This window comes from Camellia sinensis, unplaced genomic scaffold, assembly GCF_055761805.1.
Source record: "Camellia sinensis isolate YWXY unplaced genomic scaffold, ASM5576180v1 Unanchor3, whole genome shotgun sequence".
NCBI classification, from domain to species: domain Eukaryota; kingdom Viridiplantae; phylum Streptophyta; class Magnoliopsida; order Ericales; family Theaceae; genus Camellia; species Camellia sinensis.
In genome coordinates, this window is record NW_028129178.1 from 7252301 (window position 1) to 7273613 (window position 21313).

Below are 21313 nucleotides of genomic sequence, written 5' to 3' on the forward strand. Positions count from 1 at the left end.
ACCCATATTTTATTTTAAGAGAACACGAAGGCTATAAATAAATATTTATAATTTTAAACGATTTGATAGGAATAAAAATGAACCAACAGTGATAGAGGGTTACTTACCTCAAACAGCTAAAATAATATTTCCCAAGCTAATCTCAAATTACCAAGATCCACCTCAATCTCACAAACCTAATAAAATATCACACCGCATAAACAATTATTATGTGCACCCATCTATCTCTTCTTGTAACAACAATAAAATAAATTAACCCAATTGCCTATTAAGAACTCCCACAATTTAGCATCAAAACAAAGCCATCACGGTTTCGGAAATTCTCAACCCATATTATTCTATTGTTGTTTATATACACGTAAAAATTTGTAATTACTTGTAGTCAATCGTGTATCCCACAAATACACCACCATTAAACTTAACCCATCACATATCAATCTCAAAATATGAACCACCCAAATGGGATGCAAAATACACTCTAAAATTGAGCAAAATTGAGACCCCCAACATAGACTACATCAATATATCTATTTAATCATATATGCCCATAAAATCATCTATTGATATATTAACACTAAAATCATAGATAGGAATACAATAAAATAAATCTTACCTAAGTGATGAATAAAGAAAAACCACCACTCTTATGAATCCTCCCTCTTTCTTGGTTTGGGTTTCTTTTCTTTAATTTTAAACTTTTCCAAACCCTTGCTTGCTGCCTTCACCTTTAACTCTTCCAAACCCTTTCTACAGCACAAGCCTCTCTTCTCTTTTTCTTTTCTTTTTTTTCTTTTACCTTCTCAAACCCTAGCCGCCTATGGAGCAATTCATAGCCTCTGTTTTGTTTGTTTTCCAAGACTTAAAGCCACAATAGGTGGGCTTATTAACCTAATTTCTCAAAGTTACAAAATTACCCATCTAAGTAATAGGAAATATAATGCCATCTCATAACTAATTCTTTGATATTAATAAATGACTCATATAAGTTAATTTAATTACTAATCTATCCAATAAAATAATAATATTTAAAACTTGGGTTTTACATCCTTCCCTCCTTAAAAGAAATTTCGTCCTCGAAATTTGACATACCTGGAGTCTCAAAAAGTTGTGGATACTTTTGTCTCATTTCATCCTCAAGTTCCCAAGTAGCTTCTCTTTCCGAGTGATTACTCCATTGAACCTTAACATAGTGAATGACTCGACGCCTCAAAACCTGTTCCTTCCTATCAGCAATTCGTATAGGGTGTTCCTTATATGTCAAATCCTCCTTAAACTGCAACGGTGCATGATCAATCACATGACTAGGATCCGGTATATACTTCCTTAACATTGAGACATGAAAAACATTATGAACTCCAACTAGTGAAGGTGGTAGGGCAAGTCTGTAAGCTACCTCACCAATTCGATCTAAAACCTCAAATGGCCCAACAAATCTAGGACTCAATTTACCACGAACACCAAACCTCATTACACCTTTCATAGGAGACACCTTAAGGAATACATGGTCTCCAACCCCAAACACCAAATCACGTCTCCTGTTATCTGCATAACTTTTCTGTCTACTTTGTGCCGTGCGAAGTCGCTCTCTAATAAGATTAATCTTGTCCACTGTTTGTTGCACAATCTCAGGCCCTAACAACTTCCTTTCACCCACATCATCCCAACAAATAAGTGATCTACACTTTCGTCCATATAAAGCCTCATATGGTGCCATCTGAATGCTCGCATGATAACTGTTATTATAAGAGAATTCCACTAAGGCCAAATGCTCATCCCAAGAACCTCCAAGATCGATAACACAAGCCCTCAACATGTCTTCCAAGGTTTGAATAGTTCTCTCTGACTGTCCATCAGTTTGAGGATGAAAGGCAGTGCTAAAATTCAAACTAGTGCCCAAAGCTGTATGCAAACTCTTCCAAAGCATAGATACAAATCTGCTATCTCTATCAGACACTATGGTCAGCGGAATACCATGCAACTTCACAATCTCCTTGATATACAATTTTGCAAACTTCTCTAAGGAGAACCCTACCTTAAAAGCTAGAAAGTGAGCGGATTTGGTCAATCGATCAACGATAACCCAAATAGCATTGTTACCACCTTGGGTCCTAGGCAACCCTGTCACAAAATCCATGGTAATATGTTCCCATTTCCATTCGGGAATAGGAAGAGGTTGTAACTTACCTGCAGGTCTCTGATGTTCAACTTTCACTTGTTGACATACCAAACATTGAGCAACATACTGAGCAATTTTCCTCTTCATATTATTCCACCAAAAGTTCCTCTTCAAGTCTTTATATATTTTAGTGCTTCCTGGATGTACAGTATATCCTGAACTATGAGCTTCTCTTAGGATTTCTCTCTTGAGCTCTAAATCATTAGGCACACACAACCTCTCTCCAAATCTCAAGGTTCCATCTTTATGCATACAAAATTCCATCTGTAGCCCTATTTCCATTTCAGCCTTAAGTTTTTGCAACTGAGGGTCTCTTCCTTGAGCATCTTTAATTCTATCAATCAATGTGGGTTGAACCCTAAGGTTTGCCAACTGCACTCCATGGTTGTGCCATCTAATCTCAATATTCAACCTTTGTAAGTCCTCCAAGATATTCTTTTGGTCAGTGATCAAGGTAGCCAAATTACTCGGGGTCTTTCTACTCAAGGCATCCACCACTGCATTAGCTTTTCCTGGATGATAATTGATAGTCAACTCATAGTCTTTCAGTAGCTCCAACCATCTCCTTTGCCTCATATTCAATTCTTTTTGAGTGAAAATATACTTCAAACTTTTATGATCAGTGAATATCTCACATTTCACCCCATACAGGTAGTGCCTCCAAATTTTCAATGCAAACACCACGGCAGCCAACTCCAAATCATGCGTAGGATAATTCTGCTCATATGGCTTCAACTGCCTAGACGCGTATGCCACTACCTTATCATTTTGCATCAGGACACAACCCAAGCCCATCTTCGATGCATCACTATAGATGGTAAAGCCTTCATCTCCGGACGGAACTATAAGTACTGGAGCACACACCAATCGACTCTTTAGATCTTGGAAACTTTTCTCACAATCATCAGACCACTCAAATTTAACCCCTTTTTGTGTTAAACGAGTTAAAGGCATAGAAATTCGGGAAAATCCCTCAACGAACCTTCTGTAATATCCTGCTAAACCCAAGAAGCTACGAATTTCAGTGACACTAGTAGGCCGATTCCATTCCACCACCGCCTCCACTTTCTTGGGGTCCACAGACACCCCATCTTTAGATATCACATGAGCCAAAAATGATACACTCTCCAGCCAAAATTCACATTTCTTTAATTTAGCAAATAATTTCTTCTCCCTTAATATCTGCAACACTATTCTCAGATGTTCTTCGTGCTGCTCTTTACTCTTTGAGTACACAAGAATGTCATCAATAAAAACTACCACAAACTGATCTAAGAAGGGTTTAAATACTCTGTTCATTAAATCCATAAAAGCTGCAGGCGCATTGGTCAACCCAAACGGCATCACTAAAAATTCATAATGCCCATACCTAGTTCGGAAGGCTGTCTTAGGTATATCTTCCGCCTTAACCTTCAACTGGTGATAGCCAGAACGAAGGTCAATCTTAGAAAAGACTTGTGCTCCTTGCAACTGATCAAATAGGTCATCTATCCTAGGCAAAGGATATTTATTTCGGATTGTCACCTTATTTAACTCTCGATAATCAATGCAAAGGCGAAAACTACCATCCTTCTTTTTCACAAATAAAACGGGCGCACCCCAAGGAGAAACACTAGGCCTAATAAAGCCCTTATCTAGTAACTCTTGTAACTGTTCCTTCAACTCTTTCAACTCTGCTGGGGCCATCCGATACGGAGCCTTGGAGATAGGACCCATGCCAGGTATCAATTCAATGGCAAACTCAATCTCTCTATCTAGTGGCAACCCCGGTAACTCTTCAGGAAAAACATCGGGAAATTTCTTCACGACTAGAATATCCTCTAACTTCAATTCAGTCTCACGGGAATCTCTCACAGAAGCTAAATAGCCCTCGCAACCATTCCTTAACAACCGTCTAGCTTGCAAAGCTGAGATTACCAGAAGAGGAGTGTTAACTCCACTACCCACAAAGCAAAATTCTGGTTGATTAGGAATCTGAAATACTACCCTTTTGCCTCGACAATCAACAGAAGCATAATTGGTTGCCAACCAATCCATTCCAAGAATTATGTCAAAGTCCCGCATATCTAAAACAGTTAAGTCTACAAGCAATTTCCTATCTTCTATACTAACCACACGAGATTTGCAAATTAAGTCAGCAACCATAACCCCTCCTATCGGGGTTTCAACACATAAGTCAATCTCTCTAGAGACACATTTCCATCCATGTTTCTTAACAAATCCCATAGACACAAATGAATTTGTAGCGCCAGAATCAAATAACACATGTGCATAAACAGAAGACACTAAAACAGTACCTGACACCACCGTGTTGGAAGTCTGAACATCTTGTTGTGTGAGTGCGTACACTCGACCCTGAGTCTTTGGCTTATGACCTCCATTTTTCTTTTGACTTCCTGAAGACCCTTTGTCTGTTGATGCTCCTTTATTTGTCCATGCTTTCTGTTCAATCTCATGCCCCTTCCGATTAGGGCAATCAGCTATCCTGTGCCCCTGTTGCCCGCAAGAGAAACAAGCCCCAGTATTCCAACGACACTCACTATCCCGATGGAATCCATTACATCTAGTGCATTGTACCCGATCATTCTTCTTATCAACACTACTACCCATAGTTCGACTTTCCCAACTCCCAACCGAAGAAGTGTTTTGTCTCTTAGCATTGCCCTTCGAATTGTTAGTTTGGAAGTTGGAAGAACTAGGCCTCTTCTTATAATTCTCTTCTTTCTCTTCTTGGGCTCTGGTAAGGCCACTCTCAACTAGCAAAGCCTTATTCAACACTGCTCCAAAAGTAGGTAACTCGAAAGGGACCACTTGTTGTATAATGTTCGTTCTTAGTCCACCTTCAAACTTTCGTGCTCTGCTATCCTCATCTGCTTCAAATGCTGAAGCAAATTTAGACAACTTCGTAAACTCAACTTCATATTCTGCAACCGTCTTATTCCCTTGCTCTAACTTCAAAAATTCCCTCTGTTTTTGTAGACGAACACTCCTAGGGAAGTATTTCTCATTGAATGCCTTCTTAAACCTTTCCCATGTATAGGGGTTGGCATCATGCTCGTGTATGCACTTCTCCATCTGCCACTAATCATTAGCTATCCCTTGTAGCATAAACGTAGCATAGGTCACCTTCTGATCATCCGTACACTCAAAAACGGGAAACAACTTCTCCATTTCTGTCAACCATTTTTCAGCCTCCAAAGGGTCTGTGGCTCCGTCAAATGCCAAGGCTACCTTCTTAAACTCGGTAATGTTACAACGTGGCCTTGGTTGTGGCCCAACACCTGGCTGCATCCGCTGTTGTTGCTCCATAAGTCTAGTCAAGTTATTCCCTATGGTGGTTTGTTGTTGCACCACCCCGGCCAACGTTTGAAGCACTTGAACCATTTCAATTGGATTGGGGATTGCAGCTTGTTCTTGGTGTCCCAACTCTTGCCCCTGATTTCCTCCGACTGCTTGAGAACCACTACCATTATTAGTCACATTCCCTCGCCGATTGCTATTACCAGTCCGTCGATTCGTTTGACCCTGGCGTGTATTCCTAGCCATATTTGCCAATGTCTCCTCATGTTCCATTGCAACCTAAATGCATCAATAATAAAATCTCATCTTATTCTATTCTCAAGTCCCTATAACAAGTAATTAAAAATAACATTATATCAAATTATAAGCGTTCCCAATCCTATATCTACCCAATCTCACCACTATTTTATACCAGCTTTTAAAATTACAACCTGGCTCTGATACCACTAAATTGTCACGTCCCAAGCTCCGTGACAACGCCGCACACTCATTTAAGTGAGCATGCAAGGCTAAGAGTCCAACACATAACTAACAATGTAAAATATACCAATCAAATCCTTAATTATCATAATACTAAAATCCATAAAAAAAAATTGATTATTCTTATCATATAAAATTATGCACCAAGTCCACTAATAAAATCCATTAACAAAACAAATAATCCAAGTACTTAAATCATAGTCCTACTCTCGGCACTCCCATATGTAAAAAAAAAATCCCGCGCAGCTCTACTCTTCAGAATCTGAAAAAAATAAAATAAGGGTAAGCTAGACAGCCTAGTAAATAACCAACCATCACTGCCAGCTGGATCAAGTATAAAATAAATAAATAAATAAATCGATAATCAATAAATATAAATTTTTTCTACAGTTCAATAAATGAATAATTATTTGTAAGATGGTTTCATAGCTAAAAATAAACAATGTACAATACATTTTAAATGAAAAGCCAACAAGATAATTCAAAGTAATTCGTTGTTCAAATCGATGGTTCGATATTCAGATAGTTCAATGATTTGATTCACAAAACCCATGTCTTAATGACTACGGTCACTTAGCCCGTGACAAGGCCCAAAACCACACATAGGCCGGTGGTAAAGCCCCAAAAGAAACTAGTTTCTGTACCAATAAATAACCCCCATTGGCTAGGGTCCAAATCATAGTCAGACTAGAATGATGTTCAAAATTCAAACAATACACAACTTTTAAATAAAACATTCGATATTTTTAGAATAAACGTTTAGTACAATTTTCAGAATAGTTTCACCAAATATTCAAATAATTTTCATAATAATATTCGATGTTTTTATACTTGACCCATATTTTATTTTAAGAGAACACGAAGGCTATAAATAAATATTTATAATTTTAAACGATTTGATAGGAATAAAAATGAACCAACAGTGATAGAGGGTTACTTACCTCAAACAGCTAAAATAATATTTCCCAAGCTAATCTCAAATTACCAAGATCCACCTCAATCTCACAAACCTAATAAAATATTACACCGCATAAACAATTATTATGTGCACCCATCTATCTCTTCTTGTAACAACAATAAAATAAATTAACCCAATTGCCTATTAAGAACTCCCACAATTTAGCATCAAAACAAAGCCATCACGGTTTCGGAAATTCTCAACCCATATTATTCTATTGTTGTTTATATACACGTAAAAATTTGTAATTACTTGTAGTCAATCGTGTATCCCACAAATACACCACCATTAAACTTAACCCATCACATATCAATCTCAAAATATGAACCACCCAAATGGGATGCAAAATACACTCTAAAATTGAGCAAAATTGAGACCCCCAACATAGACTACATCAATATATCTATTTAATCATATATGCCCATAAAATCATCTATTGATATATTAACACTAAAATCATAGATAGGAATACAATAAAATAAATCTTACCTAAGTGATGAATAAAGAAAAACCACCACTCTTATGAATCCTCCCTCTTCCTTGGTTTGGGTTTCTTTTCTTTAATTTTAAACTTTTCCAAACCCTTGCTTGCTGCCTTCACCTTTAACTCTTCCAAACCCTTTCTACAGCACAAGCCTCTCTTCTCTTTTTCTTTTCTTTTTTTTCTTTTACCTTCTCAAACCCTAGCCGCCTATGGAGCAATTCTTAGCCTCTGTTTTGTTTGTTTTCCAAGACTTAAAGCCACAATAGGTGGGCTTATTAACCTAATTTCTCAAAGTTACAAAATTACCCATCTAAGTAATAGGAAATATAATGCCATCTCATAACTAATTCTTTGATATTAATAAATGACTCATATAAGTTAATTTAATTACTAATCTATCCAATAAAATAATAATATTTAAAACTTGGGTTTTACATATGTGCCTCTATTTGACCACATGTCAGCTGTTGCAAGTTGCAACAAAGATGAAAAAAAGAAAACCTTTGTAAGCACTTGAATTTTTTGCCTTTAAATATCTCTCCTTTTGTCACAATAAACTTTTGTAAGTCAAGTCTATTGATTAGAGCTTTTGCACTTCATTAGCCTTGCATATTCTAATTGTAATAATGAAATCTTTACACTTCACTCCATGTCTCAATATAGTCTCATATTATCTCACTGTTTAAAATTTGAGTAAAAATTAAAAGATGCGAGACCAAAATAAAATTTTTAATATGACTCAATGATTTTGAGTGCAATGAACCAAGACTTTAAAATTTATGTGCCTCAAAATATATTGAGACGGAGAGTTGAATATAAAAAATTCTTAATCTTACATGTATGGATGAATGCTTTATTTAAAAAAGGGATTTGGAATTCAACCCTATCATTTTTATTGTGGGCATGAAAATTTAATGCACTTCAACAAAAGGAGGCTCAAATAAAATGAGAGTTAGAAGAGAATAAATAATAATAATAAAAAGAGAAAAAGAAAAGAAAGATGGAGAGAGCATTAAGGCATCTAAATTTGAAAGTTCAAACCAATTCATGAATTACTAAACTTCAAAGAAAGTACAAGTAGCGTCTGGAATTTGCAATGCAAGAATTGAGAGGTTATGTAATAATGACTCATATTGAGTCCAATAATGTAATTTCATCATCTGATTTTTATATCAATATATTATTTTTTTAATACAAATAACTTATGGAATGGTTTTTCAAAATAAATTATTTAGTGGATTCAAAATAGATCCCACAGACAATCACACCAAGGCACAATAAACATTCAACATAAATGTCACTAAGGCCAAGTTTGGGATACTTAAAAAAAGTTAAAAAGTCAAAAAATCATAATCGTTATCTACAGTTGTTTTAAACTTATTTATACTATCTTCCTCAAAAAATAAAAAATAAAAAATAAAAAAACTTATTTACTTATTTAATTTAAAATTTTAGATTGGTTTGAGAATAGATTATTTTTTATTTTTTTTCTAAAATATGAAAAAAAAAAAAAAAAACTAATATATTTAGGATGATTTTTTTAATTTTTTTATAAAATAAAAAAAAAGAGCAAAAAATAGAAAGAAAAAAATCTTTACTTTTTAATATATTTGTTTAACTTTTTAATATTTTTAGTAACTTTTTGATTTCTTAACTATTATAGGAGTTGCTTTAATTTACATTTGCTAAAAACTTTAAAATAAATTATATATTTTTATAAAAATGTCTCTTAAATTTTCTAGGACTTTTGGATACACAATTCTGAAACAGGATTTTCGTGCAAATTTCCCTTTATTTTATTTTTCTATTTTTTTCTGTTATTTTATTTTGAGGAGATTTGTTTATGTGCATATCTATCTATCTAGCCTATTATATAAAATCTACACGAGTACACATATCACATTGATTTGATTTTCGAAAATACCCACAAGAGCAAATTGCATAAATAAGAAACAGTTATGTTATAAATTAAATAATAATTAAAAAAAACTCACTCCTATAATTTTAAATTATTTTAAAAATTTTAATATAATATGTGATATTTTTTAAATTTTTGGGGTGCGGCCCCCCCTAGATCCATCATTGCGTGTATATATATGCATGATGCTCGCATGCTCTCTCTCTCTCTCCCTCATTCTCTCATGTTTCTGATCCTCATATGCTCCAAATTTGAGATGTGATATGATAATGATAATGCTCCAAATTAGAGAATAGAGATGTGAGATGATAATGCTTTGTTTCTGCAAATGAAGTTACGGGTGTCTGATCCTCATATGCTTCAAATTTGGAGTTCAATCTAGCAATTTGTTTAGTCCACAGTTTCCCAGAACTGCTCGGTGTTAGTTTTGTGAACCATTTGCAAGAATTAATGTCTTCAATTCTTTGAACCTCTCTCTCTCTCTCTCTCAAAAAGAAAATTAAGAATAACAAAATAAAATAAAGAAGTATCTACTAAGATATATTTGTATGTACATATAGGGACGTGGTGAACAAAGTATGACGAGTGACAGTCTGTTCAATTCTATTACTGTAAAAGCTCTATGGACTTTGCTTAAGAAACAACAATACTATATACCCAGAAAAATTACATTACTACGCTAAAGAAAAGTTGGTAAAATTTGTTAGTTTTACAAAACATTACCATGAAGCACAAAAACTGTAGCATATGACTTGGTTAGCAGTCAAATTTTGCACTACTTAATTGGTGTAGTGTTCGATCATCTTCTAAGTCCAACCCAACAGTTAATTGGTGATTGGAAAAACACTACATGAAATAAGCAGAGCAAAAATTGACTCTGCCAACCAAACATGTGTTACAGTCTCTGCCTAAGAAACTACCTATATCAATGCATACAGTATGCGCACCTACTCAAAGACAAACACAAACTGAACAATTAAATATTAATTCCGAATATGGTTGGATATTCAAGATGATTTTAAAACAAAGGCCTAAATAATCTTTTACAATAACAAATGCTCCAAGAACACCTAACCATCTTTGGCACTTAGAGGATGGCAACAGCTAAAATTCATCGACTTTATTTACCAGCAAATACCTTTTCAATGTACCTCAGACTGTGGTAAGAAATTTGTTCTGTTCCTTAGGTTCTCTTTGGATTATAACCCAATATCCCATGTACTAATTTATTCAAATGATGCGTTAGAAATAGACTTTTAACTCAAAATACATTGTAAAATGAATTCTATATCCCCATTAATATTCACAAAAAAGTTTGCTAAGTATAGCCCAAGTAATTACCTAACTGACTTTTAATCATCATTGCATACAGATTTCATTTTTGATCTAATATTCTAAAGTCTGCTATGAAGGAAACCAAAGGGCATGTATGGTTTTGCTCACCAGCTAGCAATTAACACCCCCCCCTCCCCCCTCAGTGAATCCCAAACTTTTCATAATCTTCCTCAAAAAATAAAAACTATTCATAATTATTATCTTCCACTGTTTTTATAATTTGATTACTTTGGCTTAACTACAAGGACACTATTGTGCAACTTGATTCTCTTTTCTTCTTCTTCTTCCTTCTTTCTTTTATTTTATTTTTTTATTTTTTTAATTCAAATATTAGGTATATTTTTTCTGGTGAATTAGTCTGAAATACATGTGTTGCGATCCATCACAGGTTGACACGCGGTCTGAGAAGGAGAAAGCAATCGACGCTTGGCTTCCAATCACTTCTTCAAGGAATGCAAAATGGTGGTACTCAGCTTTCCACAATGTCACTGCCATGGTTGGAGCTAGAGTTCTCGATCTCCCTTATGCCATGGCAGAGCTAGGATGGTATGCACGGCCCCTAAACAATTTGTTTTTATTCATTAATAATATAACTCAAATCCTTATTAGTTGAAAATGTATTGCAATGGAAATTAATATATTTGTCAGTCAGTTTAAAGTTTATGGAGCATAACCATTGACTGGATACATATTTAACAAAGCACAATGTCATTGAAATGTTTATTTTTATACCTTTTCATTCTAATAAATTATTCTTTGAAGGGTTCCAAGTCTATCTTTAGAACCTCTACATGTTTTAACCATGGGAATTTTCTTATCTAACAATTGAGGCATATGGCTTTCTATAAAATAACCATTTTCATTTACTTTTCAAGCAAACAAAGTTGTAATTCTACATCTACAGGTAAGTGATGCTATATCTTTTGATTTTCAGGGGTCCTGGTGTTTCTGCACTCGTAATATCATGGGTTGTCACTTTATACACCTTATGGCAAATGGTTGAGATGCATGAGATAGTACCTGGAAAACGTTTCGACAGATACCATGAGCTGGGTCAGCATGCATTTGGTGAAAAGCTCGGTCTTTATATTGTGGTGCCCCAACAGCTTATTGTTGAAATCAGCGTGAACATACTCTATATGGTCACTGGAGGAAAGTCACTCAAGAAATTCCACGATGTGGTCTGCAAGGGCTGCTCAAATATCAAGCTGACCTACTTCATCATGATTTTTTCCTCTGTCCATTTCGTGCTCTCCCATCTTCCGAACTTTAACTCCATCTCTGGTGTGTCTTTGGCTGCAGCAGTCATGTCCTTGAGGTACAGCCCCTTCTTCTTCTATGCATTTTCTCATTATTGTTTGCTAGCGTGGAAACTTGAAAGTTATGTCTAAAAATAAAAGGCAGGAAAATAAATCAGAAGACAAAAATACAAGAATCAATATAGTTCAAACACTAGTAGTTGCCACATTGACTGGCTAAGAAAGATGGACTGTTCTAAGAATGTAATGTGTTGCGTCCAACACGATACAACACTTGTCGGACACTTCCAATACTTGGACATACATAAAACATATAACAAGTTTGAATAATTTAACTTGGAATCCAGTGATAAAACAAAACAATTTAAATTTATACCTCTTCTCCTTCTTTAGACTTCAAAAATTATTATATTTGACTAAGATGTTCATATAATAATTATCTATCCTTATATATGATATTTAATAAATATATAAAATTATATATTTTGCATGTATTCCTCACGTGTCATATATTACATTTTGTAAAAATTCATGTGTCGTGTCTGTGTCATGGATGTTCTTCTTAGTTGATTGAACAAGATTAGTAGGCAGAGAAATGCTGCAATACAGGAGGAAAACCCTCATTCTCAATAGTTCAATGTTTAATATTGAATGGCAAGTACTAGCATGTTTGAGCTTTAATGTTGTCTGTCCTACAGTTACTCTACCATCGCTTGGGCTGCTTCTCTGCACAAGGGTGTGCAACCGCATGTCGAATATGGATACAAAGCTAAGACAACAGTAGGAACAGTTTTTAACTTCTTCAGTGCCTTGGGTGAAGTGGCTTTTGCCTATGCGGGTCACAATGTGGTCTTGGAGATTCAAGCGACAATCCCTTCTACACCTGAGAAGCCTTCCAAGGGCCCTATGTGGAAGGGAGTGATAGTTGCCTACATAGTTGTGGCCTTGTGCTACTTCCCCGTCTCTCTAATTGGATATTGGGTATTTGGGAACAAAGTTGATGACGACATCCTAATCACATTAGAGAAACCTGCTTGGCTCATTACCATGGCTAACTTGTTTGTCGTTATTCATGTTATTGGAAGTTATTAGGTGCAAGCCAAAACTTTATTTGATTAAGTTGTTTCAAACGATTCATCATATTGATCAGTTCCGATGATATTTCTCTTTCTAATTTTTTGTTATTTTCTGTTGTTTTAGATTTATGCAATGCCAGTGTTTGACATGATAGAAACCGCCCTCGTAAAAAAATTGCATTTCAAGCCAACCATGATGCTTCGCTTTATTACACGAAATATATATGTTGGTAAGTGAATTGTACTCTTTATTCAATTACTGCATTATATGAATAAATTTGTGATTTTCTCGAAGTTGAAGTTACATTTCTCTGATCTGAAGTTAATGTAATTTTTTTTTTCTTGCAGCATTGACAATGTTTGTTGCCATCACCTTCCCTTTCTTTAGTGGTCTTCTAGGATTCTTTGGAGGATTTGCATTTGCCCCAACAACATACTTTGTAAGCAACTATCTGACTCTTTGTTATTGAATTGACCTTGTTCAGTGCAGTTTATGAGGGATGCTTATAGCTTCTTCTTTTTTTAATTTTATTTTAGGAATATGTGCCAAAATAAATAAATAAAGCAAGTTATAAAAAGGGTGTCATTTAGGCAGTTGACCAAATGGTGTTTCTTTCTTATTTTGCTTTCTTTTTTTTTTTTGATTGGCACCGGGGTATTCGGATCAAAACCCGACTAATCCCCAGGAGTGCACAAGCCCTCGGCAAAGATTTTTCCTCAAGTGCATCACGGTTAATTCAAGTGTTTTCCTCTAGTTCAATGACCTCAAGGAATTGTTAGCACCTAAGAGGTTTCAATTCCTGAACCTTCGAGAGAGCACACCCCCAAGACCCAAGGCCTTGCCACCAAGCCAACCCCTTAGGGTTCAAATGGTGTTTCTATAATTTTTTAAAGCTTAAGCTGAAGGAGGGAGATAATAACTTTCTTTTTTGTTCCTTTTTTTAAGTGCGATATCTTTAACTTGTGTTTGGATAATCAACTTTTTTTTTTTTTCTTTCTTTTAAATAAGAATAATATTATTAAAGAAGCATCAAGATGATGCAAAGAACCCAATAACTACAATCAATGAACAAATAAAGACTCAATAATTGTCAGCTTTTAACTTGGCAAACTGCATCAAACCGGGTTTAGTATGGTTTATACAACAAAGATGATATAATTGTTTAAATATACTGTAATTGTTTTTCTTTCTGCAGCTGCCTTGCGTCATGTGGCTTGCCATCAAGAAACCAGAGAAGTTTGGCTCGTCTTGGCTTATTAACTGGGTATGACTCTGACTTAAAACTTTGCATTGATTTCATTCTTTACCTTACGCTTGGAAGTTTAAAGCTAAATTAATTTTGATTTGGTTTCATCAATTTTCAGATATGCATTATACTGGGTGTTCTTTTGATGATTGTATCACCTATTGGAGGGCTAAGGCAAATTATAATTCAAGCAAAGACCTATCATTTCTACTCTTAAGTCTTAATCAAATCGTCCCACACCAAGAAGAATTGCCACAAATAGTGGAGAAACGAAAATCACAATGATACTTGCAATGGCCATGGAAAAATGGCAGCAACTCATGAAGTAATGAATGGGACCTCAAAAAGAGAATATTGCCCATGGAACCAATAGAAAGCTTCCTAGAGACCTTCATTATTTACACTTATCATTAAATGGTGTGCATATGTATGTCACTTTTCATGTTTGTTTTTTCTCTAAAGCTTCATGTTATTTTTTTGAAGTTTACTATCAGTGGTGAGATAGAAGTAGATTCTATAATAAGGTTGTGCAACTTTGTATTGTGTAGGGCACATATATGTTGTTGCCACTTTTTCTTTCTTTTTTTTTCTTTCTTTTTTTTCCCTTCCAAAGTGCAATATTGTGAGAATAAAATTCAATATTAAATGCTTTCATACATTTTTTTGCAGAAACTACATCTCTTGTACAATCCTAATTATGTCTCCCCCTGTTGAGATATCAAGTTTTAATACCTATGGCCACATTAGTGTCTCAGGGAACTTTGGTTTCATAATAAAATTGTGTCTCCCCCATATTAGAGATATCAATTTTTTGGTAAATAAATAATTAAAAGGTGTGAATCTCACAAAAATGTAGACCACACATACGTATATTCATTTATTTGATAAAGAATTTAAAGTTTATAACATTTTCTTTGGTCATTGCGGACATATTTTCCACTCATTTCTAACTTTTCCTTGTACTAAGGCATCTTCCCTTTTCTGGGTTTTGCTTCCTGTGATTAATGATGACTTCATACCTCTCTCTCTCTCTCTCTCTCTCTCTCTCATATCATATACTTGAATGATACTACTATTACTTATTCCTCTAATCCTCTCTGTGTTCTTGGCATCATCACTAGTGGATTCTCTTTGTTTCGCAAGCTTTTAAAGGTGTTCATAATCTCTCCAAAAGGGTATTTCTTCTTTTTCTTTACTTAAGATTCTCACAAATCCTGATTTTTCTTGTCCCTCCTTTTTTTCCCCGGAAAGCTTGCTTCTGAACTGATTGGGGTTGTGATTATACTTCTGTCAGTAATAATGCTTTTGTGTGCTTTACCCTTAAATTAATTGCCTCAAATCATGGATTTTAGCTGGGTACTTTTCTTGTTGCAATTGTCCACATTACCTTAGGGTTTGGATTCAGAACCAATTCAAAGTAATTGAGTTGAATTGTATCTGAAAAGGGTTAGGATTAACTTGGCCAAAAACATCAGTGGTGGTGTTTATAATTGTATTAGGCTGATCTCAAGTTTCAATTGCCAATGTCTCCTTCATACTTTCCTCTCCGGTGGGAAAGCACTGGGGACCAATGGTGGTTTGCTTCCCCACTTGATTGGGCAGCTGCCAATGGCCACTATGACTTGGTCCGGGAGCTCATTCGCCTAGACGGCAATCACCTTATCAAACTCACCTCTCTCAGGCGAATTCGCCGCCTTGAGACTGTCTGGGATGACGAAGAACAGTTTGATGATGTCGCCAAGTGTCGTTCTCGGGTTGCCCAGAAGCTCTTTTTCGAGTGTGAAAGCAAGAGAGGGAAAAATTCCCTCATCCGAGCTGGGCACGGTGGCTGGCTTCTCTACACCGCTGCCTCAGCTGGAGACTTGGGCTTTGCCCGAGACCTGCTTGTAAAAAACCCTCTACTAGTTTTTGGGGAAGGAGAGTATGGTGTGACTGATATATTTTATGCTGCTGCCAGGAGTAAGAATTGTGAGGTTTTCAGGCTTCTTTTTGATTTTGCAGCGTCACCAAGGTTTTTGGCAGGCGATGGGGGAGAGTTGGAGGAGCATATTGGGGAGATCCCTTGTGATTATAAGTGGGATATGGTAAATAGAGCTGTTCATGCTGCTGCAAGAGGAGGCAATTTGAAGATTTTGAAAGTGCTTCTTGGTGATTGCTTTGATGTTTCGGCTTATAGAGATACACGGGGTTCAACTGTCTTACATGCCGCAGCTGGCAGAGGTCAGGTTGAGGTGAGGATCTTGCTATTTAGCTTCGAATTTCAATTTCTTAGTTTTTGTTTGGATGTTCAAATCACTAAGTTTTAGCCTACAAAAGTCATGATCTTTCATCCAATTTTAGTTTTTTCTTGTCTATTTCTTTTCTTAAATTATGCTATGATTACGCTTCCATGTTTTCCGAGTGAAAAGATTTTGGTCTACTCTACCGCATGTAGTAGTATTGGAAGAAGCCAATTACAGCAAATATCCCACTGTTGATTTGCCTTTCTAGCTACAATTTTATTTTGCACGATAGCATCTACCAAGTGTTCTGTTTGACATCATATATGTGCTAATTGTTAGTCGAGTTGGAGTTGTGAAAATGCATGAATTCTTCATATGAAATGGTTCTTGAAACGATCCTAGGAGCCACAAATTGTTTGCAACTGTAGTTGTACTAGGATCAGCCAACGTACATATAGCATTGATACCTATAGACTTGCACAATTTTGTAAGATTGCACACTAAAAATTAAGGAACAGATACGCTGCTCATTGGTAATTCTACTGGAGGAAGAAGAATAATACATCACAATTTTAATGGTTTGCAGTAGCTTGGTTTTAGAACTTCATAGCCAACCTTGTTATTTGTTCAGGTAGTGAAAGATCTTATAGCATCCTTCGATATCATCAACTCCACGGACAAGTTTGGCAACACAGCATTGCATGTAGCTTCCTACAGAGGCCAATTAGCCGTGGTTGAAGCTCTAGTTCTTGCATCTCCCTCATCCATCTATAAAACAAACAAAGACGGAGAAACTTTCCTACATATGGCGGTGTCTGGTTTTCAAACTCCTAGTTTCAGAAGATTGGATCGACAAATTGAACTCATGAAGCAGTTAGTATGTGGAAAATTGTTCGACACCGAAGACATCATAAATGCCAAAAACAACGATGGTAGAACTGCTCTTCATCTGGCCATCATTGGGAACATTCATTCTGATTTAGTCGAGCAAATAATGAGTGTCCGTTCAATTGATGTGAACGATTGCGATTCAAATGGCATGACCCCACTTGATCTCCTCCGGAAGCATCCACGTTCTGCATCATCTGACATACTAACCAGACAGTTAATTTCAGCTGGAGGAATCTCCTATGGTCAGGACTATACAGCAAGCAGAACCATTGCTTCCCACTTAAGGATGAGAAGTATGGGGAGTCCTGGAACTTCTTTCAGAATCTCCGATTCAAAAATATTCTTGTACACAGGGATTGAGAATGCATCAGACACCAGTGACTCGACCATAGAAGACTGTAATGAATCAAATTCAAATTACAAAAAACTAGCTTCTATAAATTACGCAGCAGAACGTTTGAAACGCCTGCTCCATTGGCCCAGGATCAAAGAAAGAAAGAACAAGATGCCCAAGAAAATGGTAGATGGAAATTCAGATGAAAATCCAATCCCACTCCGACAAAGATTCGCATCCCTTCCTAACAACAAGCGAACGGTTTCTTTAAGAAGCAACCTTCCAAGTCCAAACGCAAAGAAGAAATTTGCTTCAGGGATATTAGTGCAGGGTGTTATGCCAGATCTTGCTGTTCCACGTCTTTTGTTTTCTAGTTCATTCCCTAAATCATCAATATCCTCACCCGAATGCTCGGATAAACAAAAATGTGACTACGTTCGGAGTGATATTGCAGGGCCATCTTGTTTAAATCAAATATCTGATAAGAGATTGATGAACCAGTGCCTTCGTTTTGGCGTATCAGCACCGAAGGAAGGACTAAGGTAACCTCTCTAATTCTGTAGGTTAGTGAGTTTTATAGCTGCTTTCCAGACTTTCTCCTTACTATATGGCTGTTGATTGTTTATAGTTTGTTAATTATGCACCTGTAAGTTATTGACTCCCTGTCTGAATTTCAATATTCATTTTCAAACAAGAGAGATGTAATATTCTGCAAGATTTTACTGATATTTTAATGAAGTCCAAAAATTATTTCTAATTGTATTTGATCTTACCCGATTCTGGTAGAAAATGTTGAGAGAGCTTTGATAGAGATAGGCCAAAACTGTCAGGGCTAAGAGTGAAGTATGAAATTGTATCACTAAACTAATTGAGTCTACAATTAAGAAACGGCACACAAAACCCGAAAAAACCCAACCCGTTGCCATCCCAGACAATATAGAATACTCACTAGGGCCTAAAAGACAAACTACCATAGCAAAATAGACAAGATTTCCAAAAAAAACTAGGACTCAGGAATACATGTGGATTTAACCCCTCTGGAAGATCTTTCACACAGGAAGCCAATACATGTTATGGAGTAAACCACTCACACAATAGCTATCAATAGCAAGAAGAATCATTCACAAACAAGAAAAACTTGACAAACAAATTTACGTGGTTCTGCACTCTTGTCTATATCATTGCTCACACCAGTTTGACTATACTAAAAGAAGATAAGAAATACAATGCGGCTGCTCATACAGATAACAATATATGCCGGAAAGAAACTTCTGTACAAGTCCTTCTCTTCTGTATTTCAAAACATTGAACTTAAATTTTGTGGAACCTCATTAGCATTGTCTAGGAAAATGACACAGATATTTCTATGTCCCTACCTACTATGACCTTTAAACAGTACAATTCCTCCCCAAATTTGAGCTCACACACTGCCTCTGTAGTAGTTTTTTATTTGGGTAAATTACAAACACACCTAAGATTTATTTAAATTACAAATTATTCCCTATAAGTTTAGAAATTACATTATGTCCCCTAAGGTTTCTAATTTTATAACAAATAGGTCATTTTATTAATAAATCATCAAGTTAATTAATATTTTTTAATAATGTTAAAATTTTATTTCAATTAATAATTCAGATAATTTTATTATTGTATAGGTGAACAGTTAGAAATTAAATAAAAAATTCTAACAGGAAGGTATTTGTAATTTTTCAAACCACAAGAAGCAATTCGTATTTTAAGCAAATCTCAATGAGTGTATTTATAATTTACCCTTTTTATTTCTTTTCTTTAAAAAAATAGTAAGAAAAAAAAAACCTAAGGTTGTATTTGGTGAAACTTTAGAAATGTAATTTCAGTCCTGGTTTGAACGCTCTGTTTGATTTAAGCTCTAAAAATATAGTTACACAGCTACCTTTAAAAACACGTAACCGGTCATAAAATCTCTAAACTAACTTATTTTTATTTATTTATAATTTCTAAACCATATGTTTGGTTTGTTTTTTAAAAAAAAAAATTGAAAAAAATTCTCTACAAACAAATTTTTAAGAATAATCAAACCAAACAAATTTTTCCAAAAAAAATCTCAAAATTTTGTTTGGTTACCTACTTTTCAAAATCACACACTCTCTCTCATGCATATCAAATCAATCATTTTTTTTAAAACTCTCTCTCCAAAATAATTTTTCAAACTCATTTTTAAAAAAAGACAAACTAAGCAAATTTTCATACTTTTTATTTCAAAAATTACTCTATAAATACAAATCAAACACACCCAAAATCTCCATGCCTGTAGCTGTCATGCATATAAATATATATATATATATATATGTCATAGAGCACATCATGGTGACCTTAGCATGGTTGGACCAAGTAAAACTTTCACACCAATCATGTCATTAGTTTTAGAAACCATTAAAATCAAATTTTATATATGCTATGAATTGTCAAACAAACATCTTTTTCACTAAGGGAGGGCAACAGATGTGCTGATAAGCTTGCAAACTTAGGTGTGGAGCAAGGTGAACATGTAGTGCTGCTGGAGGACCCTCCTGAAGAGGTGAAGAATCTGGTCATAGCAGATATGACTGGAGTTAGTGTCCTAAGAGACTAGTTCTTAGTTTAGCTGTTGTATCTGTTCTTGTTCTTTTCCTTTCTGTCTTTCTGAACTTCCTTTGAATCAAAAAAAAAACAAACATCTTTTTCAGGTTTGAATAAGAAACCCATAAAAATACCATTCGAGCTAATCAAAATTTTCCACCTAAACAGTTGGAACTTGTTGGTTTGTATCTCAAAATATAATTTTTTTTTTTTTAAAAATTAAAATTTTCTTTGGTTCAAATATTTATAAAAAAAAAAAAAATTCAAAATCACTCTCTCTTTCCTACACACATCAATCACTTTTTTCTCTCTCATTTTCAATCACTTTTTCTCTCACACACATTTCTCAATTACAATAAAATATTAAATCATTCTAAACTCTCAAATTCTAAAACTATTTTTAAAATATACAACCAAACAAACCAAAAAAATTTCTAAACTCTCTCTCCAAAATATCAAATCATTCAAGTACCATATTTTTCAACATTAATTTTCTATGGATTCAGTTAAGGACATTTTGAAGAAAAAAAAATTGTATCTCTTTGAGCATTAATCTTAATTTCGATAGATAATTATATTTTCTTGGATAGGTTGTTAGACAGAAGTCTCTGAGCCGTTTCGATTATATGCAGTTTTTGTGATGTTTTAAATGAATGGGGACCAATTCTACTAGTAGCAGTTAATTCCTAGTTGAGTATCAACTATTTTGGAAGTAGTGATTATCTTTCACAATTAATAATAATAGTAATAATAATAATAAAACATGGATATGACCAGCGAGTATAAAAAAATAAAAATAAAATCAAGCTTCTCACATCAATTGAGTGGATCATGAAAAGTTTAGGTTGCATGGTGCTCTGATTTAATAGGTGGTATTGGCTTGATTGAGCTTGATCAATTGGGCGTGAGCATAGATCAATTCTATTTATTCTATTTTTCGTAATTTCATTTTGGTTGACAATAACAGGTATATATAGGAATGTTTTGAAAAGTTGATAAAAAGTAAATTTTTTAATTTTTTTTTAGTTTATTTTA

The 21313-nt window shown here is 34.9% G+C and overlaps 2 protein-coding genes across 2 annotated transcripts; both read left to right on the plus strand.

Moving 5' to 3' along the window:
* Nucleotides 1-9520: 9520 nt before the first annotated feature.
* Nucleotides 9521-13216, plus strand: LOC114272657 (lysine histidine transporter 1-like). Its single transcript, XM_082912513.1, has 3 exons — nucleotides 9521-11197; nucleotides 11586-11969; nucleotides 12609-13216. The coding sequence occupies exons 1-3, from the start codon at nucleotides 11019-11021 to the stop codon at nucleotides 13000-13002; spliced, it is 957 nt and encodes a 318-aa protein (XP_082768639.1). The 5' UTR covers nucleotides 9521-11018; the 3' UTR covers nucleotides 13003-13216.
* Nucleotides 13217-15156: 1940 nt separating this feature from the next.
* LOC145816216 (uncharacterized) lies at nucleotides 15157-18437 on the plus strand. Its single transcript, XM_082912514.1, has 2 exons — nucleotides 15157-16464; nucleotides 17087-18437. Exons 1-2 carry the CDS (start codon nucleotides 15757-15759, stop codon nucleotides 18224-18226), a joined length of 1848 nt encoding a protein of 615 aa, XP_082768640.1. The 5' UTR covers nucleotides 15157-15756; the 3' UTR covers nucleotides 18227-18437.
* Nucleotides 18438-21313: the final 2876 nt, after the last annotated feature.

Coding starts and splice junctions, on each gene's coding strand:
- LOC114272657 (XM_082912513.1), top strand. CDS start 11,019: ATGTGTTGCGATCCATCACAGGTTGACACGCGGTCTGAGAAGGAGAAA. Junction 11,198..11,585: donor GCCATGGCAGAGCTAGGATG/GTATGCACGGCC, acceptor TTTGATTTTCAG/GGGTCCTGGTGTTTCTGCAC. Junction 11,970..12,608: donor GCAGCAGTCATGTCCTTGAG/GTACAGCCCCTT, acceptor TCTGTCCTACAG/TTACTCTACCATCGCTTGGG.
- LOC145816216 (XM_082912514.1), top strand. CDS start 15,757: ATGTCTCCTTCATACTTTCCTCTCCGGTGGGAAAGCACTGGGGACCAA. Junction 16,465..17,086: donor CTGGCAGAGGTCAGGTTGAG/GTGAGGATCTTG, acceptor TTATTTGTTCAG/GTAGTGAAAGATCTTATAGC.